Source organism: Corvus brachyrhynchos, unplaced genomic scaffold, assembly GCF_000691975.1.
Source record: "Corvus brachyrhynchos isolate BGI_N302 unplaced genomic scaffold, ASM69197v1 scaffold101, whole genome shotgun sequence".
NCBI classification, from domain to species: domain Eukaryota; kingdom Metazoa; phylum Chordata; class Aves; order Passeriformes; family Corvidae; genus Corvus; species Corvus brachyrhynchos.
The window spans coordinates 1347494-1371791 of NW_008237239.1; the positions used below are offsets into that span (position 1 = coordinate 1347494).

Sequence of the window (24298 nt, forward strand, 5' to 3'; positions counted from 1 at the left end):
CAGGAATAGCAAAAACACTCTGAATGTCCTCACTGAAGCTCCCATAGGTCCAGCTGGGAAAAGTCAGGCAGGTAGTGAATGCACAGCCTGTAACTCTGGTAACACTGGTCTGGTATCTACCTCAGAACACACATGGGGTTGAAGCACTCTGTGTGCCCTGTGCTTGGAGACTGGTGCAGGTGTGTATGCAGTCTGTCTGCAAGATCTTTGACTTGGCTACCTGGCTTCTGGGAATCTTGAATAAGTGACCACGGCCCTTCTTTTCTAGTTAGGAAAGGTTACCATGGGGTAAACAAGTATTTCAGGCATTGTTGTCATATGGTGGCTTAGCTGGAACACATCTATTTTACTGACTGCGAGAATGTGAGGCCTCAGCAAGATTAACCCACTGAAACAAGCATAGAAAGAAATCATTTAAGAATGAGGTGATGTACCCTTGTTTTCTGTTAAAGTGAAATTTGTTATTTTTCCCATTCGTGGAGTCACTTAAGAAGTGGGAGAGACTGGGGATGGTATGAGGATGGTAAAAAGCATCAGTGTAAAAGATGGCAGTCACTCCAGGCTGAAAATAAGGGTTGTATAAATAGGAATGTTTTAATTTAATTAATGTGGGATTAATCACTGCAGATGAGACAGGCTACAGGACTGGGTACAGTATCTCTTTTGTTATTTGTTTTTATATATAACTTCTAGTCAATCTTAGGCTATTGATAAAGGTCATGAAAATGGACTGTAACTGATTGGTGTGAGTAGCTTTTATGTGATCCGTCATCTGTTACAAGAGATATCCCACATGCTAATGTATGTTTCTAAGCATATCTACTGTGCTATCTGTTTATCTAAATTTTTTTCTTTTCATTTCCCACTTTTGCAATGCCTTTTTATTTTATTTCCTGGCTAACAAATGAGAAGTAACCTCAGGGTAGTGATTTAAACATTTTTCAAGAAAGAATAGTCTTGTAACTAAAACATAAGATGAAAAGTTAAAAGCTATTATTTGGTTTCTGATTCTACTGTTTATCTTGTTAAACTCACTGTAAAGAGATACTGTCAACATAAAATCAGACTTCAGTCTGCAATTTTCTTATCTGTTAGATATAAACAAAACTTTACCGTAATGAAAAAGCTAAGGAAAGAAAAATCTCCAATTTTGACATTGTGTATCTGACAGCATTTCGAAAAGTAGCAATTCCTGTCCTGAATCAGATCAGTGTGTTTGTCAAAGCAGTAAATGCCAGATGCTCAAGAGGAACTAAATCTAATAGAGTGCTGCAGCCCCCACAGCAGACGGCTGGGCAGCATTTGGCTCCCTCCCTGTCTTATGAAACTTTATTTTCCTTGCATGGGTTCCTTCTTCCTTTTCTAATGCAGCTGGGAACATCCATAGGAAAGGATTTCTTGAGTCACACTGAATTCTTAGTCTCAAGGATACTTGGCATCAGTGCAGGTCATAGCTTAAGTATGTGCTTTGTTTAAAGAAGCTTCTGTTTATCAGCTTTCACAGAGGAAATGCAACTGTCAGTGACTCGTTAGATTTCATCTTCTGTTTATATTGGAGAAAACAATATTCACAAACATAGAAAATTAATGTTAAAGCTACGGAATGGTAGGTGGGTGTGTAGAGGAACAGGTAGACCTTACACTACTGAATACAGTATTGGTTTTGTTTGTTTTAGATTAAACTATCCAATAAATGTCTCTTTGATTGCAAACTCACCGATAAAAAACTGTGCATCTTCCCTGTAAGACTTCAATTTAATAATTAATGTTTATAGAGAGTGCATAAATCCATTACAAAATGCATAAAGTCAAAAAACAAATACTTCCTAAGCATTTAAATGCCAGTGGCCAACAATGGGTTAAAAATACGGCACATTTTTGGTAACATTAGAAGCCCTGATGGGTGGAGTAGGCAATGGGCGTTTTAGTGTGGATGCTTTGCTAACCCTTTGCTGTGCAGCTGCAGTACAAATGCACTGAAGCAATGGCCAGCAGCAAAGTGGGTTCTCGGGAAGCTGTATTTCGTGAGGCCTGTTTTTAAAACTTTTTTCTGTGCAGGAGAGATTTAATGTTTTCTGCTGCAGGAGGAGCAAGGATTTTAACTGTTTTCTAATCACTAGCTTTTTCTGGTAAATACTGTAGAAAAAGCATTACAAGTACAGCTTTAAGAAGTTAGGAAAGCTCGTTAGCAACCAGTTGCCAAAATATCTATTTCTACACACTCTACACAAGTTAGAATAATCAAATTAAATGAAAGGTGGTTTTTGCATCTGGTTTTGGATCTGGAAATAAGTTGATACAGACAGATTCACTGGACAGTTTAATTGCTGTAATAAATTAGCAGTAAACCTCATGAAAATAGTATTTTCTTTTTTCACTGTGAAGACAGATACATCCTTACATAAAGAGAAGTTTGCTTCCTCCTTTGTCTAATTGTTGACAACTGTACATTTTCAGTTAGGTTTTTGTAATGGGTAACTACACATAAGAAATCCCATCTGTATGAAATACTGTGGAAAGTGCAGGCATCCTCAGAGGTGGTCAATAAGCTGTGCTGCTAACAGCAGAAAGCTAGCAAGAAATGTCTTTTTATTATGCTTTGCAAAAATAGCCTCTGAAGATTCCACACGGGAGCTTTGTGGGAGGGCATTCCACACTGTGGGAGCAGAATGAGTGCCTTTAGGCATCTGAGGTCAAAATGTGGACAAGGACTTCAGACATTTATAGCTGTGTTTCTCCCTGCTTACAAAAAAACTTACTCAACAGTTTAGGAACAGTTTATATGGCAAGCTTAATTTGGGGATAGCCAACACTTTATTGGCACAAGTTACATGAAACTTAGAATTCTAAGTTCTTCATTATTTCCATCATGACCTTCTTTGCTGTGTACAATGCACAAGTTCCTATAGACTTCATGTGAGACATATGAAGTTATGCTTTTCTGTAAATTATTTGCCCCTGAGAGGATGGTCCAACACCCTACTCTACCAAATGGAAAAGATGAGTAGCTACTCCTGAGCTAGGCTGGTACCCAGCCAGGAGGGGATAAATTAAGGCGTGGTCCTTTATTTCTCAGAGCCTTGAGACCTTTGCTTTCGGAGCAGACCCAGATGTTGACCTCTCCAGTGGAAGATGAAGGTGCCTCTATGGATTGAGTCTCCTGCTCAGCTGGACTCACTCCTCTTCTCTGGGTTTGGTTTGAAGTTGCAGTTTATTCCACAGAGTGAGGGTTTTCATGCTGGGTGAGCACAGGGTGTTTGTGCCTTTCAGCTCCACACAAACAAGAAGTTGCATCATTCCTGAAAAATTGAGTTTGTTTAATTCTGTTGTTAGAACCCATGTCTCATGTCCCTGTCTCAAGCACCTCTGCCAAGCTGTGTCTAACGCACTGCCCTGAGCACCTTCCCAAGGAGCATGGTACAGGAGCTGGGACTTGGAAAAAGTAGTTCTGGAGAGAAGGAGCTGGTGGATCCAGGTCTAGACTCTGGAAAATTGTCTGCAGTGGGGTAGAGCAGAGGGGGAAAGACATGCTTAGAACACAAAAGCATTTGAGATGCTCAGGCTTTGCTTTTGGTGAAGACTGTGTGTCGTCTTGAACAGCAAAGATGCTGCTTGCAGTGTAAATAGCAGAGTAAGAGCAGGGCGTAGCTCTAAGGAACTGCTGGGCATTTTAAATCAGGTTTGCTGTTTTATTCCCTCTGTAACTTAGATAAGAGGTTTACATGTATCAGTTGCAGAGTTCTTACTCTTATGACTTCAAGCTGTTGATTTAAAACTGAGGCATTTGAGAGAGCTGAAGGAAGGGGGTGGGGGCTTAACTGAACTTTGCAGTTTATGCTAGTGCTTCATTTTCTTTAACTTAATTTTATTTTCCTAATATCTAGCCATAATAATTTTTACTGCTTCGTAGGCTTTTTGGTGAAGAATAATGTAAAAGAAAGATTGAACACTGGAGCTTTCTCAACATCGCCTATTAATGGGTTTCCCCCTCAACCAAGCAGTAGGTCAGCTTTTTCCATGGTGTGTCTGTTTTAGTTAAAACACCTCATTATCTTTAAGTTCTCCACCATGAATCTATATCGTGATCACTGAAAATCATGGTGATGGTGATGCACATGTTTTTTGTTGCTTATTGCCTTTGGGAGCGTTCTCTGTTGTGTCAACCCCACACCAATATGTGAACTTTTGATATGAAAGAAGACGCTTTTGCAGTTATTTTCTGTCTGACTCTCTAAACAAGAATATAAAGATACGTCAGTTTTCCAGATGAATTATTCCACTAGATCTCTGTTAGATGAATTAAGTAATAATTTTGATTCTGTATTAGAAATTTCTAGCTTTTCCCATTTGTGTGCCATTACTAAGTCAGTCTACAGATATTTTAGATAACTGTGCAGCAGTTTCTTCCATAACCTTTTCCTAACCTTATTCCCACCTCTGCAGCCATTTCTCCAGGTCACCATGTTTTATACTTATCAACAGGTCTTTTTACTTTCTCATTTTCATCTTTGAGGTACTCTGAACTGCTTTATAGTCCTCGCTAAATTTTTCTCCCTTCTAGGGCCACCTCCCCTTTAGGACATGAATAGCAGAGAAACGAGTGTTGTGATTCTGTAATTAACAGTTCTTTTTAAACAAGTCCAGAGGAGGCCATTGAGATGCTCAGAAGGCTGGAGCATCTTTCCTATGAGGACAGGCTGACAGAGTTAGGGTTCTTCAGCCTGGAGAACAGAAGGCTCCAGGGAGACCTTAGAGCAGCTGAAGTATAAATTAAAGGAACTCCAAGAGAGCTGGAGAGGTAGTTTTGACAAGGACAAGGGATAATGGCTTTAAATTGATAGGGAGTGGGTTTAGATCAGGTACCAGAAAGAAATTCTTCCCTGTGGTGGTGGTGAGGCCCTGGCATAGGTTGCCCAGAGAAGCTGTGAATGCTTCATGCCTGGAAATGTTCAAGACTGGGTTGGATGGGGCTTGGAGCAGCCTGGGACAGTGGAAGGTGTCCCCGCCCATGGCAGGGGGGTGGGAATGAGATGAGCTTTAAACTCCCTTCCACTCTTCCAACCCAAACCATTCTACAGTAGGGTTTTTTTCTTTTGAAGCAGTGCTGTGTCTGTGTGGATGTTTGTGTGAGGGCAGTGAGGATTTTCTTAAACTGCAGAGTAAGCTGAGAATTTGCAGCCCAGTTCAAATGAATTAGAAATGTTTTCTTATGGAACTCATCACCTGACATCAGTCAAGTTTTGCACTAAATGGTCCAAATAACGAAATAATGAAGACTTTTTGGCTGTGTTGTTTAAGCTGACGGAATTTAGTATCCAATGGTAATGAGAGTATAATTATTTTAGATTAAGGGGCATGCGCCTGTTAGGGTATATAAAATTCTCCTCCTTTTCAGTGAGCACAAGAAAAATTCCATAGTGTGCTTCTCTTCAAGGCAATCTTGTGTCTTAGTGATCTGAAAGGGTCTGGGATTTTTTTTATGCCTGCAGAAAATATCAGAGGTCACTGATATCAAAGGCTCCTATCTTCACTTACCTTTTAGGAGGAGGTGGTGTCAGTTTTGTAAGAGTGCCGTGTACAGTTCCAGCTGCTTTACAAACAGTGCTCTTCTCTGCAAAAAGCACCTAGAAGTGGTGGTCTTTGTCCACATACAAACTGTGGCCAGAGTTGTCTTTCCATTTCTGTGGTTCCTGACTTGAAAAACACTTCTTGCACCAAACATCTTTTGCAGAAGATGTGGGAAAAGGAAGTGAGTGCAAGAAAAACAAGGGGACTCAGGATTCACCTGTAAAGGCTCTGTGCAGCTGCCAAGTGAATTTGGCTTTAAACCCTAGTTTTGTGTTCTTAGACTAAACTGTATTTTTCCCCTTCTGAATTAGGTTCTCTCCCATCCGCATTTCTAAAGTGTGATTTCAGGGTAGGTTGATCTTTGAGGCCTTCTGTTTTCATTAGGGAATGTGAATTTCTTTAAAATGTAAATTTTCCAGGCTTATAACGCTTGGTTTGGGGAGGATTTTTTTTTTTCTTTTTTGAGTAATGGCAATTAGTTCTGTAATGCATTTATTTAAATATACATGCATTTAGCCTTGTCTATTGTTATGTACTTTTTTTCTGGGAGTTACTAGTAATTATATTTTGGTAATCTATTAGTATAAAACCCTCATTATTTCAAGCTATTTCAGTATAGTGTATTATTAGACATTTAAAACAAATCTAAACTGCTAGACAATCTAGTTTTTTTAACCTTGGGAATATCCTCAAAGGAGCACAGAATGTTATTTCAGCAAAAGGAATGAATTGAGACAATAATTAAAATATACATTTAGTTTGAGTAATGTAAATGTAAAGAATGGATCAGAGAAAATCAAATTGCTGAATATGATGTTGAAATAGCGCTTGGGCAAACATAGAACACTTTTAATGAACTTGTTATTTCAGTACTTTATTTCAAGATTTTTGAGGCTTTTGAAGGCCAGAGGAGAACTAGCTGAATTGTTTTCTTTGTTTTATATTGTATTTTTAAAATTTTGTTGCATGGACAACTTTACAATAAGCTGTCCTCCCTGCTATGTATCTTTGAGTGTCCTGAAAACAAAATGAGCGGAAAAATGTTTGTCTAAAATGTTCTTTATTGCTTTAGAACACGTTAAAGGATGATCTCTGATAGCAGAATTAACTGTGTGTGAAATGAGCTCACTGACAGCTAGTAAGATGGTTTACACGAGTTTTTAGAATCAATCATAGAACTAACTTCTTTGTGAAAAATTATATACTTCGGAGTTTGATAGATAGTTTCATTCTTATAGATTCCTTACTGAAATTCAATTTTGTACATATATTTGTAGGTTAGCTATCTTGTTTTCACTTGGATTTTTGTTGTGACCGTGCTGCTTTCCTATGGAAACACTTTCAAAATGTCAGTGTTAGAAAGCAGTTGTAATAGATTTTTCCAGCAGCAGTTCCTTGTTGGTTGCAGTATCTGTAAAAGCTAACGACATTAAGGAGTAATGGAGTATATCTTTCAAAGCACAAGTAACGAGTAATAGGGGTGTTTTGACATAGTGTTTAAAGAAAAAAAAAACCCCTGGAATTTGGTTTCCTGCCCAGAACTTTGACTGACTGTCTGGGAATTCAGTGCCGTATGTCAATGTTATGTAGAATTAGTGTACGTACGCTGCAGTGATTCTTTACAAATGTAATAGTGTCCTGCAAGTTTAGGGCCAGGGAGTTGATAGTCCCCAATATTTTGAGTCAGCATTGATAAAGACTTACACTGTTGAGGAAGTGCTGTATAGCAAATACTGCCCTTTCTTCCAGAGAAGCAGCAGTGTTCATCTTCCTTGTCCATAGTACAGCCTCATACTGTAAAAATTCAACATTTTTGCAGGCGTGTTTCAACTTTTGGATATCAATGCACCTTTTTTGTTGTCTTCTGTGTTTGCAATAATGTCATTACCTCTTGCATTACCATTGTTTGTTTGGAGTTCTCAAGCTCCTGGAGACTTTCAAAGCCATTGTACCTTTCGTGGATTCTTTGAAACAGCTGAGATTAAGCATGTGTAGCCAGTGCTGCTGAAGCAAAACTTTACACCTTATTTATTGAATCTTTAAAAATCTTACTTTCATAATATCACTTCACCAACAATAGCTATCCAAGCTGCATGTTACAAATTTTTAGAGCATGATGAAGGTAGATCTTACAGCTATTGTGATCATTGGTTAGAGTTTTTTTTCCTTAGGAAAGAGCTCCTTTTTAATTGTGCTCTTGGGGTGGCCAACTGACAGTATCTTAACAAAGATGATTAAGTAAATGCAGGTGTTTGTCATCTTAACACAACTTTCAGTCTACACAATGGTGTATTCAATCTGTATTTTCCTCCCGAAGCAAACAGCATGGAATAAAAGAGGGTGTTAGGTATGAATCAGAGTAGTACTTGATTGCAGGAATCCAGACATGGGAGAACTGGAATTCTTTAAAGATGATGTTATTTTATACAGAGGAGAAGTGACATATTTTTAAATGTCACTGCAAGAAAAGACAAGGTTTGGCGTTAGTCTGGATTGGAAGAGATATGGAGAAAAGAAAAAATTTAAAACAATAGAAAAACAATTAAAAATACTTTTGAATTAGTAAGGTTTTTATTTTGTAATAGCCAAAGAATATGACTGCAAGATTGTTAAATCTGGCAGTTACTGAAGACCTTATCCACCATGGAACAGTGAGGGAAATGCCTCCTCCCTGGTGCTGATACTCTTCAGAGATACTCTCATTGCCCAGTTTTTTGTGTTTGTCGCTCACAGCGATGATGATGGAGTCTCTGGTTGGCTGAGAGTTTGTTGCTGCTTTGTTAAGAGTGAATCTGGCAGCCAGAAGCATCACAGATGATGTCTCCTGACTTCAGTACCCCACTTCCCCTGTGCCCCTCACAGTGCACAATGGCAGTCCAGCTTTGTTCCTAGGTCTTGGTTGTGACAGTGCATGATCTGCCTCTTCGCACAAACCTCTGGCTGTTGCTGCTGACATAGGGAAACTGATACCACATGGCTGAAGATGTGCTGTAAGTTTGTTCTTACAGAGTGTTTGTTTGCCTGTTTCTGCTTGAGCTGGCTGCAAAGGTGGCTTTGGATGATCTGTTCTGGATGTGGCACGGCCTGCTCTGGGCCTGCAGGAGAACTGCCAGTGGTGCCAAGGATGGCTGGTCTCTAAGGCTTTTGTGTTAGGGCTGTTATCCTGTCATTGTGATTCAGCAAGGGCACAAAGGTGGGCTTGTATGAAGCTGACAAAGGTGATCTGTCAATAAATCAACCAAGGTCTGCCATCACATGAAAGGGCAATGACAGCACTTGAACAGTCTGTGTTTATTTCAGATTGAGGCTGTCTCTGTCCTTCCAGACGGGGTGCTGTGTGCTTCCCCAAAGTGTGGTACCTCCTGCTGAGGTATCTGCCTGAGTTCAGCACCTGCCATGGTATTTAAAGGGAGCACGTGGCCAAGGCAGGGGAGTTTGTCCCTCTGTTTCAGGTGTGTGTTTTTAAGGTGTGCTGTATGGTTGACATACTTTCCCTTGGGATGATGCTGGAACAGGAACCTCTGTTTTCTGTATTCTGCTGCAAGGCAACAGCTGAGCGGCACAATCAAAATGATTTGCAATGTGTCCAGTGTCCTTCATGGAACACACTTCTGCATATGACAAACTAATATACAGTTATCAGGACAGAGATGCTTGGGAGTGAGCAACACTTGGATGTTTTCTTTTCATATGTAGCATCTGCAGACTGAAAAGTGCCATATTTGGCAGCTCTCCTACACACACCTCCCTCTGCACATACTCCTGGTGGTAGGGGTCAGTAGAAGACTAGCACTGCCTCATGTTGGGGTTCCTCCCCCCTGGCGTGGGGTCCTGGGAGAGGGGCCCCGGGGTGGAGGCATGGTGTTTCCCTCCTCCCTGGTCAACCCCATTGGTTGTTTCGTGTTCCCCTGCCCGGCAAGGACCCTCTGGTCCTGTGATTGATACAGTTCTTCAGCAGTCGCTGGCCATGTGGTTGGAAAATAAACATCTCTTTGAAAGCATCTACCAAGAATCGGTCCTTATATTTCTTTTCCACGGGCCTCGCTGTATATGCGTGTTGTAGGAATCCCCACTACAACAGCCTTGCACCTTGCTGTCACTTTTTTTAGTGACAGTAACTTTGATGGAGCCAGTCCAGAGAAGGGCAACAAAGCTGGTGAAGGAGGACAAGTCATATGAGGAGAGGTTGAGGGATCTGGGGTGGCTCAGCCTGGAGAAAAGAGGTTCAGAGATGATCTTATTGCTCTCTACTACTACGTGAAAGGAGGGTGTAGCCAGGTGGGGTCGGTCTCTTCTCCTAGACAACCAGCAGGACGAGGAAATGGCCTCAATTTGAACCAGAGGCCCTTGAGATTGGATCTTTTGAACATTTTCTATTTTCTTGGATGTTCTACTAAGCTTTTTTTCCACATTACTGTGCCCCTGTTTGTCAGATTAGGTTTTCTGAGTTGAGTCAATCCCCACTCACATTCCAGTACTTACTGGGGCAGGCGATGTAGATTCAGAGGTGGCATCTGGCTTAGGAGGGTTCAAGAACAGAGACAACTTAAGCTCAGTTTGAGGAACAGCTTTGGCTATGAGCTTCAAGAGTGCTTCAGTCTGGGACAGCTTCATAGGAACATTCCTGATGAGTATTTCTAAGGAGATTTCAATCTAATACTGATTTTCAAGGACAGAGGGCTGCAGGTTTTCCTGCATATTGCTGTAATTATTTTAGGATAGCTCTTGTCAAATTCTGAGACACATCCCAAAACCTTCCATTGAAGATTTGATGGCATTATGTGAATTAACATTTGAAGGTAATGTTTTTGTTATGAAGTAGAAATAGTGCTTGGTGGTTATGGTGTATTCATTTTTCTTTGTTTATTAGTTATAGGAACATCCCCAGGGCTACTTATTTAAAAAAAAACAACCCCAAACTCCAAAATGTTGTGATAGAGTAAGCAGGTGATTTTGTCACTCTTTTTATAATTCAATAGTTTTTGTTTGATGAAATTAAGACGCTAGAGTATATTTATACATATGATGTAGAGCAAGGAAGGAGATAGCTTCAGACAGTTGTCTCAGAAGTTAATGTTTTCCATGACCCAAGTATCTTGGCTTGATTTAGAAAAAAAAAAAAAAATTAAAAATTAAAAAGCTGAAATGTACCTTTCAAAATATGCTGCTATAAAAAAAACCAACCAACTAAGGAGGAGGGGTGCTGGGGGAAAAGTCTTGACACCAGAAGCTCTGTCACAGCAGAGTTTCTCTCGGATGTCTGGAAAAAGTCTTATACTTCTGGGATGCTTTCCAAAATATTTTCAGTGACCATTGCCACAGGCGTGAACTTCTTAATGCATTTTGCAGTAATCTCCACCACAGTGAAATTGATTGCTGTCTGAAAGCTTTTAATGATAACAAGCAAGTAGGGCAGCATAAGTGCCACGAACTAATTTGCGTGTGTGCATTATGTTGCATCTTTAGGAGTCCTGCAGAGACAGATGCATTGCCTCAGGAAAATCCTGCTTAATGTTTTTTACATAATTATGTAATTGCATATTTATAATTTTACATCTTGCAGAAAAGATCTTTTTTCTGCATGCACAAAGGATGTAGCATCTCTGGAGATCCTTCAGTTGGTACCCAGGGAAAGGTATCTGGTGGCTTCCTGAGTTTGAACTTTTCTACGATTCACTTTATAGAAACTGAAATGGATACAAAAGCTAGAGGAGTTTTAAGAAATGCTTTTCCAGCAGAAAAAAAGGTACTGTATCAAAGGTGCATCTTCTTCATGTGCCTACTGAGGAATTTCAGGAGGCTTATAAATGAAAGGTTCTCTTTCTATCTACAAGTTCAAGGGATGGAGGAAGCTGAAAATACAGTACAGCTTCCTGGTTTTTTCCATATTATCTTAGTATTCCTAATGCTAGAGATCATTAGAACTAGAGAGGTTCATCCACCCAGACCATCACCTTCTCAAGACTGAAATCTGAGCTGCACTTCTATTCAAAGAGGTTTCAAGAATTATGTTTTTTCTGTGAATTAAAAAAATCCCACCACCAAAACACATGTATACACATATATATAACGTCATATTTTTATACACACACACATATATGTGATAAGCAAAATTGTTCAGGAAAAGCTGTACCCAACTGAGAAGCCTGATCTTGCAGACTGTGGTGCGTCATTGTCCCTCTGTGCCCTCTGCCAGCACAGATGTGCTGCTCCAAAGCCCTTCATCCTGCACTACTGCTCTTACAGACCACTGTGGTTCTTGGATGATCTGCAGTAAGTGAGAAGTGAAAAACAAAAACTTGAGCACCAGCAGAGAAAAACAAGCTGTCCTAAGCAGGCTTCGTAGCAAAGGATAAGAAGGTCAGAGGATACATTTATCCCCCCTCTACCTTCGAAGCAGCCACTTGACACATCCAGCAGAATTTTTCCAGACTGTCACTGGTTCATCACTTGGGGCTTTCTCTCAGTTTTAAATGCCAGCATCAGTTCAGAGGAATTGCTGGCTTCTTTCCCAGACAAGATTTCCCAAATTCAAAATGACCTTTCAAGATCCTAACTAATAGGAGCTAAACAGAGGTTTCCTCTTCATCAGGCCCTTTCTCAGATTGATCCTTTTACTGACAGCACAGACCAGTGAAAGACCAGCCCTTCGCTTGTGATAATAAACACCTCTTTTGGAGAGGGGCAAACTTAAATCACATTGAATTTGTTATATATTCCAGAAACTATTGCCCTTCTGTTCGGTGCACCGATTATGTAAAGGCAGAGGGGAGTACCAGTGAAATTACTAGAATTTTTTTTCTTTTCTTTTATTATTTTTTCCTTAATCCAACCATTCAGGCTCTGCACTAATCCAATGATGCCTAGTGAGCCATTATTGAGGGAAATGAGATATTGACAGTGCAAAAGATGTTTATCTGGGTACCATAACATGGGGACTGCGGTGCAGGCAGCCAACCCCATGGAATTAGCTTGTTACAGCAGGTTTCAGAGGTGTCAGCTCACACTTCAAGGCCAGCTTGGCTGCTCAGCACAGCACTCCCCAAGGATTCTGTGCCCATCCTCTCTTCCAGGCAAGGAGGAGGAGGAATTTGGGGCTGCCTAGCTCTGGGTGGGTGGGTTGTGAGGTTCTGCTTTGCTGTGTGCTGTAGGAATGCAAACTGCAGCTTCAGCTCCCTGGAAGCCCTCAATTAAAATTGTAAACCTTTGTTCTGCAAAATAGTGATGTAGAGACAGTCTATATTGGTGTCCTTCTGGAAAGTCTTGAAATGTAGCAGGATAGGAAACTGCTTTCAAGGAAGAACCAGCTACCATTTCTTGATGAAGTATTTCAAATGCAGGGTTGCGAACTTTTGTTTTTCTATTCCTGAAGAAATTTTGGGAAAAGTGCAGGAAAAAAATGTAATACTGGTTCTTATGAGAGAAAAACACTGTGGGAAATGAATTACACTCTGTAAAATGAATGATAACGCCAGACTAAGGACTGATTTAACATTAGCATCGGGTTTAGTCCCATAGTTGAATTCTGAAGAAGCAGCAGAGCTATAAAAAGGCTCTTAAATTTTTTAATAGTGTGTTGTGGAAAAAGATACCAAAAGATTGGGAAAAAATTGCAAGTGCCAGAAGTACTCATAATTGCCTGGAAAAGACAGTGCAAATGCAAAATACAGAAAGATAATAACTGAAACCTGAAATACCTTGGTTCTGTCGTGAGATCTTTCTTTCAGCTACGGTTTCAGGTTTACCATTTTCAGCTTTGATTTATATAAGAAACTCATTATTTTGACTATGGCAAAAGATAAAGACTTGTAAGACTGAAGGAATATAAGATTTGGTATTTGTGCTCTGTGTTGTGTGCTCTGTTCTTCTAACAGCCCAACTTATCAGCCTGAGCCATTGTCACATTTTTGTCATGAGATTTGAAATTTGAAGTTTGCTCTAGAAGACTGGAGGGGAGAGGTGCATAGATGGAAGAAACATGTTCTTGTCTGCAACTTATTAAGTATTCCTTTGCAGTACTTTTCATTAAAATGTTAGAATATTTGTGTACATATTGTTTTTCTGGTAAAGCAGCTCCTTCTTCGTTTTATAGAAGTGCTAGAATTATGTTTTCTACATCTGTACCCAGGAGCTGCTCAGGCCTGGATTCCACACTGCTAAATAATCTCTCATAAAATAACTTGCTTTATTTTTCTTCAGAATTTTGCAGTAGTGTCTGAGAATCTCATGCTTCATTTTTCAAAGTATGCTTTAAAGCAAAGTGTGGTGTAGCAGAGACCATTGTGAAGATGCTGTGTGGCTTTGTCAACTGAGAGAGAAATATAAACTGTAATAGAAACACAGTAAAATTCTCTTGGGTATATCTAAAGTCAGAATTTGGTAAATTCTTGGATACTGATTTGAATACTATAAAGGTTTCTATGAGGCATCTTAATAGTTTTCACTTCCATCAGATGCCACAGAGTAGGCTGTTTGCACTGGCAGCCAGAGCTCTGAGGTGTAAACAAGTCTGAGCCTTTCCTTTTTGGGAGTAAACAGGCACAGACCACCAGCATTTCCTTACACTTCCTATTATTTTTCTTCTTCTTTCTTTAATACGGATCACTCTGGCTCAGCAGGTTCACAAGCCACTGCTTCTTGTGTCTCTGCAGAATGTGGGTACTGCTCTGGCCATATAAAATAGTACAGTACTATAAAATATCTTTGCTTTGGGATTATTTTCTGCCTCTGCTGCTTAACTGCTTTGCCAAATAGTTGCTTGGCTTGGATGTTCCACCTACACGTTTTAGAGCCCTGAATGCAGGATATTTAATAATGCCCTGCCATCACTGGCTGCTGGCAGAAACATGGTCAAGCACGACGCCTGTGAGTCAGGTAAGTATTAGCCCCGAGTATTAATGCAGAAACAAATACAGCAAGCAGTACAGTGTCAGTCTGGGAATCTAGTCCAAAGGCAGTTTTTTATCTGCTGTTCCCCAGCTTCATTTCAAAGCTGTTCTTCCTCAGTTTATGATTTTAAAGCAGTTCACTCTTTTGCCTCATCAATGCCTAATACTTGTTAATGCCTCATACTAATGGCAGAGGCATTTTGTGGATATCTACATTTGCTATTGGTGCACAGTAAATACTCCTGAGATTTGTACTCTCAGTATGGCTGGTGCAGAGAATGAATCCTGCTGTAAACCAGCCTTTCCGGTGTGGCCTCTGCTTCCAGTTGGGAGCTTGATTTCTCTGAACTTGTGGTCCCCACATAGAGAGGTTTTGGTTGGTGTCATGATCCTCCATTTCAAAGTTGGTGTTCTATAAGGCATTCGTAAGTGGTGAGCAAACCATCTCAATTGTCTCAATGCTGCTGAAAGTGCAATTGGGCTAACACTTGGCTTAGTCCTGCATTTCAGAACCTGAGCATTGTGTGTTTGAATTGTCCTTCATGAACTTTAATTCTGTTCTCTTGTGGAGTAGAGCCTGTGCTGTTGCTGCTGCTGCTGCACTGTAGCCATCCTGAAGTGACAAAAGAATCACCTTTGATAACTGGAAGAAGCTGAAGTAATTTAACGATCTCTTTTCTTTGAAGCAAAGGAATTCTATTCCCCTTATCATCCAGTTTGCTGACGTTGTGTCCAAGGTTTCTTTTGCTGTTTTGACTGAGCCTGAAAGTTCCAAAAGCACGGAATGCTTTTTGAAGCAGTTTCTGCCCCTGGCTGAAAATGCAATGGAGTTCATTAGCCTGGAAGTGCTGGCTGAGACCCTGCTGGGGGAAGGGGAGCTGCTTTTGTATTTTTTGTATCCCTTGTGCCATTTTGGACTTGAGCAGTATTTATTTTTAGTACATTTAAACAGTGCAGAAGGAAGGGGCAGTTGTAATATGGCATATTTACATCATGCTGTCAGTTCCTGGCAGCTCACTTGCCTGTCGGAGAACAGAACTGGTCCATTAAGGATGTGAGTGCTACTTATGCCCACGAGTGGTGAAACATCGTCTCCAGGGTGGGAAGGCCTCCCCAGGCCAGCAGGTTCGTTTGTTTTTCTAAGGTGGAGTATGGGGAATTTTTTTCATGTCACAGGGACAGGAATGGGCCATTCTACCTCCCACTTTTTCCTTCTTTTCCTCTACTCTGGAAAAAGAGAGGCAAAGTCTCTATGTGAGATCAGCATGTGCTGGTTTTTCCCCTCGTGTCACGCTTCAGTTCTCTGCCCCTTTATAAAAATAAAAATCTATAAATAAAAAAGAACAAATGCTGAGGGGGACAAACTGGACCCACAGTTATGTGCATGTAGTCACTCGTCGAAGTGTGCCTAGCCCCATTCCTCCCAGGCTTCATGCATTCCCTGTTTCTTATGCTGTCAGCTTCTCAGGATGGGAAACATGCACAAATAGTCCTGGCTGGAGCTTTTTTTACCTTACCATAACATAATATTAATTGAGCTTAGGCTGAAATGTTGGGCTCATCTGCTGTTGAATTAGCCCATTCTCCATTTATGTATATTTTCCCCCACTTTGGAGGGAAAAAAAATTGCAATGAGTTTTGCTGCCACACTTTAATGTCACAGTAATACCTTTCTCCTGGCATTAAGCAGTATTCAGCTCTGATCTCTCCTGTGTGACATGCTGTCTCTGTTTGCCTCAAGCACAGGCACCCTGCGATTTCCCTTTCTTGGAAACTGCCCTGTCTCAGCATGTGGGTAGGAGGCCATGTAAATAAATACCAACCACTTCTTAGCCTTCAGTAGGCATTTCCTTTTTCCTGGTGGCTGCAGAAGAAACACTTTCTCACAGTTTGGCATCAAACATTTATATAACTTTCCTGCTTGTGGAATTTTTGTTTAGACAATCAGATTCTTGGTATAGTTTTTTCATCAGTTTCTACTTTTATTCATCTGTGGTTGCTTGGTTTGTCAGTGAATAGTGTCTGTCAGAACAAAAAGTTCATCAGAAACTTCTTAATTTTTCAGTAATTGAATAGTAAATCATGATAAGCCTATTCTGTAAAACTGAAAGGTAAGTTTTAAAGAAAAAATTGAAATAAAGTTTCTTACACTGCCATGCAGTCCATCTTCCAATGGAAAAAAAAAAAGCTTTTAATACAAAGTTTAATACATGCTAGAATAGTTTGCAAGTGTGTGTCCCTTTGTTATGGCAGCAAAGCTAATACGTTGTTGTCCTTTATTTACTATATTAGTTAGGACATAAATTTGTAATAGCAAAAACAGATCATAGCAGTAAAAATCTGTATTAGAGGACAGTGTACTTTTAATTTTGATACATAAATATCTAATCTGTAAGTTCTTTATTTAGCGTCATTTACTGTTATTTATTTTTGTATTGGTAAATTATGAATTTACTTGGCTTTTTTTATTTATCTCAGTGGTAATTCTTACTGAATGGATGGTAGTGTACAGTCCCTGCAGGGAGAGCCCCAAGGCTTCAGGCAATACCTATTTCCTGGAAGCAGAATATAGGTATGAGCTGTGATAAGCAGCTACAGAGTGACACAGAACTAGACTCCTTCATGGGAGTAGATGTTAGATGAGAGAGTGAAGAATATACATATGTATGGTTTTTTGTGAGTAATTCTAGGATGGTTAAGATAGAGGCAGTTTCAAAATCCAGAAGATACTTTTTATGTAATACATGGAATTTGATAACCTTTTTATTCAACAACAAGAGAAACTGTTCTTTTCCGGAAGGGCTTTTGAAATCTGCTTTTTCTTCTCCTGAGGCCTGGTATGAGGCTGTCTAGGAAAGTGAGCCGTTGTTGGCAATGTCATGGTATTTTTATAGTTTCGCTCTTCAGGCTTTTCTCATCCAGCTTAGTTTTGCAATCTGCTGAAGCTCAGCCAAGATGAATTGCATCTGCCCTTACAGAACACACATTCAGCCCAGCCAGGACATCTTCCAATTCTGTGCACTGGAAGTTGCTTGGTGTATTCTGGGAAACACATATTGAGAAGAATGAGCCCTAGTTTGGTTTGTTCCTTTGTCCTGTCTCATGGCATACAATAAACTATTACCCCGTGCATATTTCTTCCTTGAGCCAACCCCCATAAGTGATGCCTCAGTCCAGAATACTCCAGGAAGTGCAGTGGTGCTGAACTTTATAGCTGGCTCTGGTTGTGGCTGGGCAAAGATGAGTCAGCCTTGCTTCATGTTGGCTGATAAGGGACTGTAAAGGGATCCTAAGCTCTTCAATTTTGGTGGTTTATTGAAGTTCTGTAGGGTCATCGGGTAGCCAAATTCACGAAAACCCCATTTAGTATCCACTAGAAAAATTCCAGGGCATAAAGCCTCTCTGCATGGCATTGCTGCCATGATAGTGGCACCAGCCTTAACGGTACCTTAATGGCTTTTAGAAGCTGTTAAACGGTGCTGTGTTAATGCCTCTGTCAGCAGTGTTATTGTGATGTGCAAGCCCAAAATGAGGGCTTCGAGGATAACTTCTTGTCTTTGGTTCCTTCTATTTAACAGGTGGTGTGTTTGCAAAGCAAACTGGAGAGGTTTGGTTCAGTTTAGCCATCAGTGCAACAACTGAAAGAAGTTTAACACAATGGCAGCAGCTAATAATCTCAGGGTTTTTTTGTTCTGACATAGTAAATTACCTTGGGAGTATTGCTAGTCCTTAATTGGAAGTGATGGGAAGGAAGAAACCTGGAAAAGGTGAAATTACAGTGATTGTGCTGTAAATGAGGGTTGTGATGAAATTGCAAAGGAGTTGGCTACAGCAAGAGTGAATAAGTCATTCCTATTTGGAGAAATAAGTTGGTTAGATTAGAGTCTGATTTTGTTTGTACATGGTATGTATAAAACCTTGATTTGATAATGGTATTATTTTGATTGATTTGTATGGGTTTCATATTTTTCACTGGCAGAATGAAAGTTTATGTGTGGGTTTATTGAATGCCATGCTTACATAATTAATAATAGCAACAAAGTAGAGATGAACTTATGTCACCAGTTACTTCACTTGCTGTGCAGACGTAGAAGAGCTCTTCATTGATCAGACACTTTTTTTTTAGTTAAATCTGACCCTTGCCTTTTTAGAATTCAGTGGAATGAAAAATAACAAATGTAGATGTTTATGTGTTTGAGGTGAACTTTTTTTATTAGGAAATGTTTCAAAAGGTTCAGTGAAAAACAGAACTGAAACTGAGGTTTCATTTTCATTTCTCTTGCGGGTAGGTCTATGAAATATAAGCAGACATTTAAATTTGGGTATTTCCTTATGGTAACAAATGTATCAAGATCATTACCAACTAAACAGAGCTTGCTGACATCAGGCTTCTTCTCACACAATGTTGTTTAAATCCATTTTTTTCCTAGGAAAAAGAGAAGAAGTATATGCTGCCTTTGGACAACTTGAAAGTGCGAGATGTTGAAAAGAGCTTCATGTCCAGCAAACACATCTTTGCATTGTTTAACACAGAGCAGAGGTAAGAAAATGTGCTATTCTGCAGATACTTCCATAAAATGACATCTAGCTGAGCATTCTAATAACTCTGAGGGCAGTTCTGTTATTTCCACCATATTGAGTACACAAGGTCTTGATATTCTTGATTTATCTGCTTCTTTGCTGTGGCATAACCATGGGATGAAAGGTTGGTGTCCTCTGAGCCACTCTTGGGGTGAAACAGCTCCATGATGAGTCAGCCAGTTCTGTATGGCTGGATAATCATCTCCTGATCCTATTTTTGTTTTATTTGGCAGTCACCTAGGCTTACCAAAACATTCATGACTTCTGTACCTTGTGACCAGATTCAACTGGTGTAAATCACAAAAGCGTCACTGCTTTTCACTTTCTCCAGTGGAAAATCTTGCCTGTCATTAATCTTGGGACTCATTTGATTATTTGTTTGGGTTTAAACACTGCTGAATGGAGAAAAATTAGATTCCACTACTTCTCTAATTAATAAAATCTTTGCTTTTTAGTTTTTGACCCACACTTTTCCTCTCAGACTCTTCTCTGTTTTAAGTGGTGCAGGTGCTCCACAGAAGCTACTCCTGATACACAGCCAGTTCAGATTGCTGTGCACAAACAGGTTCCTTAAATGTTACAAAAGACATAAAAGTGGCATGTAATTTTTTTTTTTTTAAACTGAGGAGGAGAGTTGCATTTGTGATGCCATGAAGATTTTTTGCCTTTTCTTTTATACCTCTGTAATACCTTTTTGCAACTTCTGTATTCCTAGTGCTTTTTGCCTACATTCTTGGACTTGTTTGTCAAGCTAGGAGACTAAACATTTTAGAAGCTTCGTAGCTAGGGATCAGTGTGCCCCAGACCCCAAGGTCCTCTCCAGAACACATTCTATAAACTAAGATAGAACCATCCAGGGGAAGGCTCCTTGGGGAGGGGGGCTCACTTGAGCCTCTCATTGGGGAATCTTTGATAGATCTGCTAATTAGTAAACCTATAATGTTATACCCGATCTTTGGGGATATACTCGGGCAGGGTGCATCTCGATGCATATGACCTAGATGTGTGCACCTAAGGATCCTTAAAATAAATACCAAGGTAAAATCCCTTTTCCCCTTCTAACCGTGTATGGCTCTTGATTTTAAGACCAGGAAAAGGCATCATTTGTAGCTGTCTCAGTGGAATTGCATTTTAGCATATAAGGGGCAATTTCTGTAAGTTTTTTTTCAGGCAAATAAGTAAATTGAATTGCAGGGGTAACATGGATAGATATCCTTGTTTCCCTCTTCTGCTAAATTCCTTCACACCCACTTCTCCTTCATATCACCAGAGCTTGGCATTACCTTCAGATATTCAAGATGTCGACGGCTGGATGTGGCTCTCTACACAGCCAGCTGTCATTGCTCCCAAACTGGCCAGAAATAGTGGCCAGAACTTTCAGAAGCAAGGAATGCCCCTCCCTCCTGCAAAGCAAAAGCTAAGCACGGGATTTCTGGGCTGTCAAGTTTCTGCTGACCGCAGCAATGCGAGGACACAATGTCAGTCTCATTCTGAACTACCCCAGGAAGGCTTTGCCTGTGTCTGCTGACACCTCAGCCAGCCTGCAAGGGGACCTGGTCTGCCGGGAGAAGCCCTTTGAAAGTATGTCACACACATGCTAGCTGGGAATAATGTTTCAAATGCTTGACCAGTTGCATTTCTGGAAAACAGAAGAAAGCTTTGAAAAGCTTTTCATGTTCTTAAAAACATAAATGATCTTTGGCTGCTGGAAATGAGTGTTAATTCTGATGATTCTGCTGTAGTTATGTGTGGATCATCCCAGTGTTGTGTGTACACCTATCAAGAAAAGTAACTTTGTCCTGGTGGCTTGATATCAGCTGTACATATTAGGTTACTTCCATGAGAAATTTGTTAATTTTAGCTCATTGTTTCTACTTTGGTTTGACTAATGGCTTTGAATATCATCATCATCATAAATAGTAATCATCAAACTGCTGTGAAAATCCAAGAGAAGCATTTCCATTGGCAACTTTGGGATTTATTTGGGTGATGTATAGCTGGACATTCACATTTTTACTTGATCTTCATCCATACTAGACATCAAGGATTTCAAAATCAGATGTCTAAAATGTTTGCCATGTCTGTAATTAGCCCTGCCTCTTTGGGCTTTGACTAGACGCTGCAGCCTCTGCAAGCTGCTCTAAAAACATCCTTATATCCACATGGGCATGTTAAGACATGACAGCACAGCATTAAGACCACAAAATACCTTTGCCTTGGGAGAGGCAGATCATGGAGTCAGTCTTCCAGTTTTAGGGGAGGCAGAAGTTGTTTTTGAAGAAATATTTACTGAATTCTAATTAAAACAGCAGTTTCTCTGTTACTGTAAAACAGCTGATTTTTGGTATTTCTAAAAATCTGCCGCCTTGCACAAATTGATCAAAACAAGATTAGTATCACTTTCCACTGAATCCTGAATTCATAGATATGTCAGCAAAACCAGGAATATTGGTTCTCGAGTAGAGTGATATGGCTGGGGACTCTGTCCCCTCTCCCACATTCTTAAGGAAACTGAAACAGGGAATTGATAAAGATACATTGAAATAAGGAGTCTTATTATTATTTTACTTTGTGGTAATCTGTTGAATCCTGGTTTCTAGTGTGTGTGTGAGTATGGCTTGCTTTTCAAAGGTCATGTAAAAAATTAACTTTGTTTCTGGTTGGCTTTTTTGGGGTTTTTTTTGGTTTTTTTGTTTGTTTTTTTGTTTGTTTGGTTGGTTTTTGTTGGGGGGTGGTGGAATGGTTGCTTTTTTTAATTAAAAAAACCTTAGCAACTGAGAAAGAAATCAGCTTTCGAAGTCTGCCCACTGAGGGTTCTGGTTATGGAACCATTTTGCTATTTAAGATGTAGATCGTTAAAGAACAAAGGCACAATCATCTGTTCCAGCTTCCATGATAGCACGGAGATTATTCTGTATCTCTTTTTTCCTCCCCGTGTAATCGGCAGCATTTTTTTTCCTTGACTATGAAATCTTTGTTAATGTTCAATTAAATAATTTTAATTTTCAAGCAAAATCCTTTTAGGAGAAGAATTTTAATAAGCTTGTTCTCTTTTTCATTCCCAGCCCCTCACTGCATAGGTATTTGCTCCAGCCATATGTTTCTGATACTGTACATTTCAATAGTTTCCTGGATTATGCACTGCATTTTTTCCATTTATGAAAACCGTTCCAGCTCTGAAATATAGTGACCAGGAAAATACTCATTTCACTGGATAGAAGGAAAAACCATCTTGAGTTAGCTGAGACTTGGGGATAGATGGAGAAGGAAACTAACAGTATCTGTCATTTTGATTTACTGCAGAAGTCAACAGTTCTCTGACAGGAATCAAATGTGACTTGGTAATGTAGAGTAAATGGAGACTGTGACGATTGATTTCACAGTGAAGATAAATTCTCATGAAATGAACATAATTGTGTGTTTATGGAAAGGCTGTGTTATGAAATAATTAAATTATTTTCATGTTACTTTCTAATTAAATCTTAAAAAATCAACAACAACAACAAAAATAGGTGAGGGTGGGAAGAGGAAAACTTTGCCTGAAATAGTTACAGTATTTCTTAAAGAACAGAGAGGTTAGGTTTGTTTTTCAGCAAAGTAAGTAATATATTTAAAGTTTTTGAATGGGCCATCTACTTAATTTATAGACACTATGGAAGACCTTTGCAATGGACTCCTCTAGTTTACTTACCTTAGGAGTACTAGATATTAGAATAAATTCAAGTGAGTGCCCTGTGATTCCTGGACCGTTTTTGGCTGCATCCATCTACATGAGTCTGCCTTTAAGCAACTGAAGTTGAGCTGTAGGGTCAAGCAGTGTGCGTCTAAACCTAAAGCTGTCAAGTGAGTGCTATTTTGTGTTAACCGGCTTCTCTCCTCCACAGGAAACTTGTGGCAAGTCTGGTTTTTTTTAGATTGGAAAAAGAGATCAAATATATTGAGTATTTTAAAATAATTATGCTATAGGGAAAAAAAAGAATGTTTGCAGTACTGCTGTAGAACTTAACTGTGAAGTTGTGTAGATGTAGCCGCTGATTGACTTTCTCAGGCAGAGCTAAGCACGAAGGAGAGAGGATTTTGTCAGCATCTCTGCTCACATTCAGTAGATTAACCTGTCATATTCTCATTGCTGAGTGTGTAAGACTCTTGTTTAGAGCTCAAGAACAAAGAAAACAAATTCTGTCCATCCCAGAAAGTTTCCTTTCCTTACAGGATTTCATTCCAAACACTTGATTTAGTCTCCATTTATTTCTTGTAAAAATTACTCACTTACTGGTGCTTTTTCTGTTAACCAAGTACTGTAGCCTGGGACAAGAACACCAGTCTTAAATATGTCTCCCTTAAGGATCTGTGCAATAGTCCCACTTCTCCGTCTCCCCTAAGATGGGCAAGCAGTTCTCATGATCTCGCCCTGTTTGACTACAGGATCCACGTGGCACTATTTGGACAGAATGTCTGTTGTTCTGCAGTAATCTCTTGCCTTTGCAGTAGTGTAATTGCACCTTTTTCCTGATTTGCTGGTCAATAAATTGATGCATTACTGTATTACAACTCCATTTATATACTACTTCCCTTTTAATTAAAGAAATGATGATCAGTAAAAAAAACTGTCTTCGTTTGCTACAAGCAGAGAAAAAGCTTCCTTTCCACCTCTTCTCCAGCTCTGGAGAGACGAATTCTCTTTTAAAGGAGTAGAGATTCTACCAGGTACAGGTTTTGCGGGTTATAAATGGTAGTAGGCTGAAGTGTTTGTTGAGTTGGTGAATTTTCAAGCCTTCCGTACCAGTATTGGGAGTAGCAGCCACGGAGTGAGGAAGGGTTACCTGGTGGAGAGTCCTTGATCAGCAGTGTTTCTCTGTTCCTTTCAGACTCATTCCTTTCCTTGGGGCCAAAGAAGCAGAACCAGTGTGTGAAATTCTGCCTTCTTTGCAGAGGAAGATGCCACCAGTTCTCCTTGTCTTTTACTTTCCTGCCCAACCAGGACTCAGATGAAATCGAGTTACGGTGTTTCTTTCCTCACCTCTGTGGTTCTCTATGATAGAGGGGTATGAGGAGCAAGAACGAAGCACAGAGCTGTTCCTTTTGCTTTCACAAGAGTAGGTTCCTGAGAGCCAAATGCCTCTCAGTAATCATGAAGCAGTGGGACACAACCTGCCATCCCTGCTCCAGGGCTGACTGTCTGGGGCAGACTTGTAAAAACAGATCTTTAATCTGACAAACAGATGAATGTCCAGAGGAGAGCAAGCAAAAGGCCATTTTGA

At 39.9% G+C, this 24298-nt stretch overlaps 1 protein-coding gene across 1 annotated transcript in view; it reads left to right on the forward strand.

The window, feature by feature from the left end:
* Nucleotides 1-24298, forward strand: part of DNM3 (dynamin 3) — a 143813-nt gene that overhangs the window by 70333 nt on the left and 49182 nt on the right. Inside the window, exon 15 of the mRNA XM_017729655.1 lies at nucleotides 18887-18996. Coding sequence (XP_017585144.1) covers nucleotides 18887-18996 — 110 coding nt within the window. The remainder of the gene's footprint in view (nucleotides 1-18886; nucleotides 18997-24298) is intronic.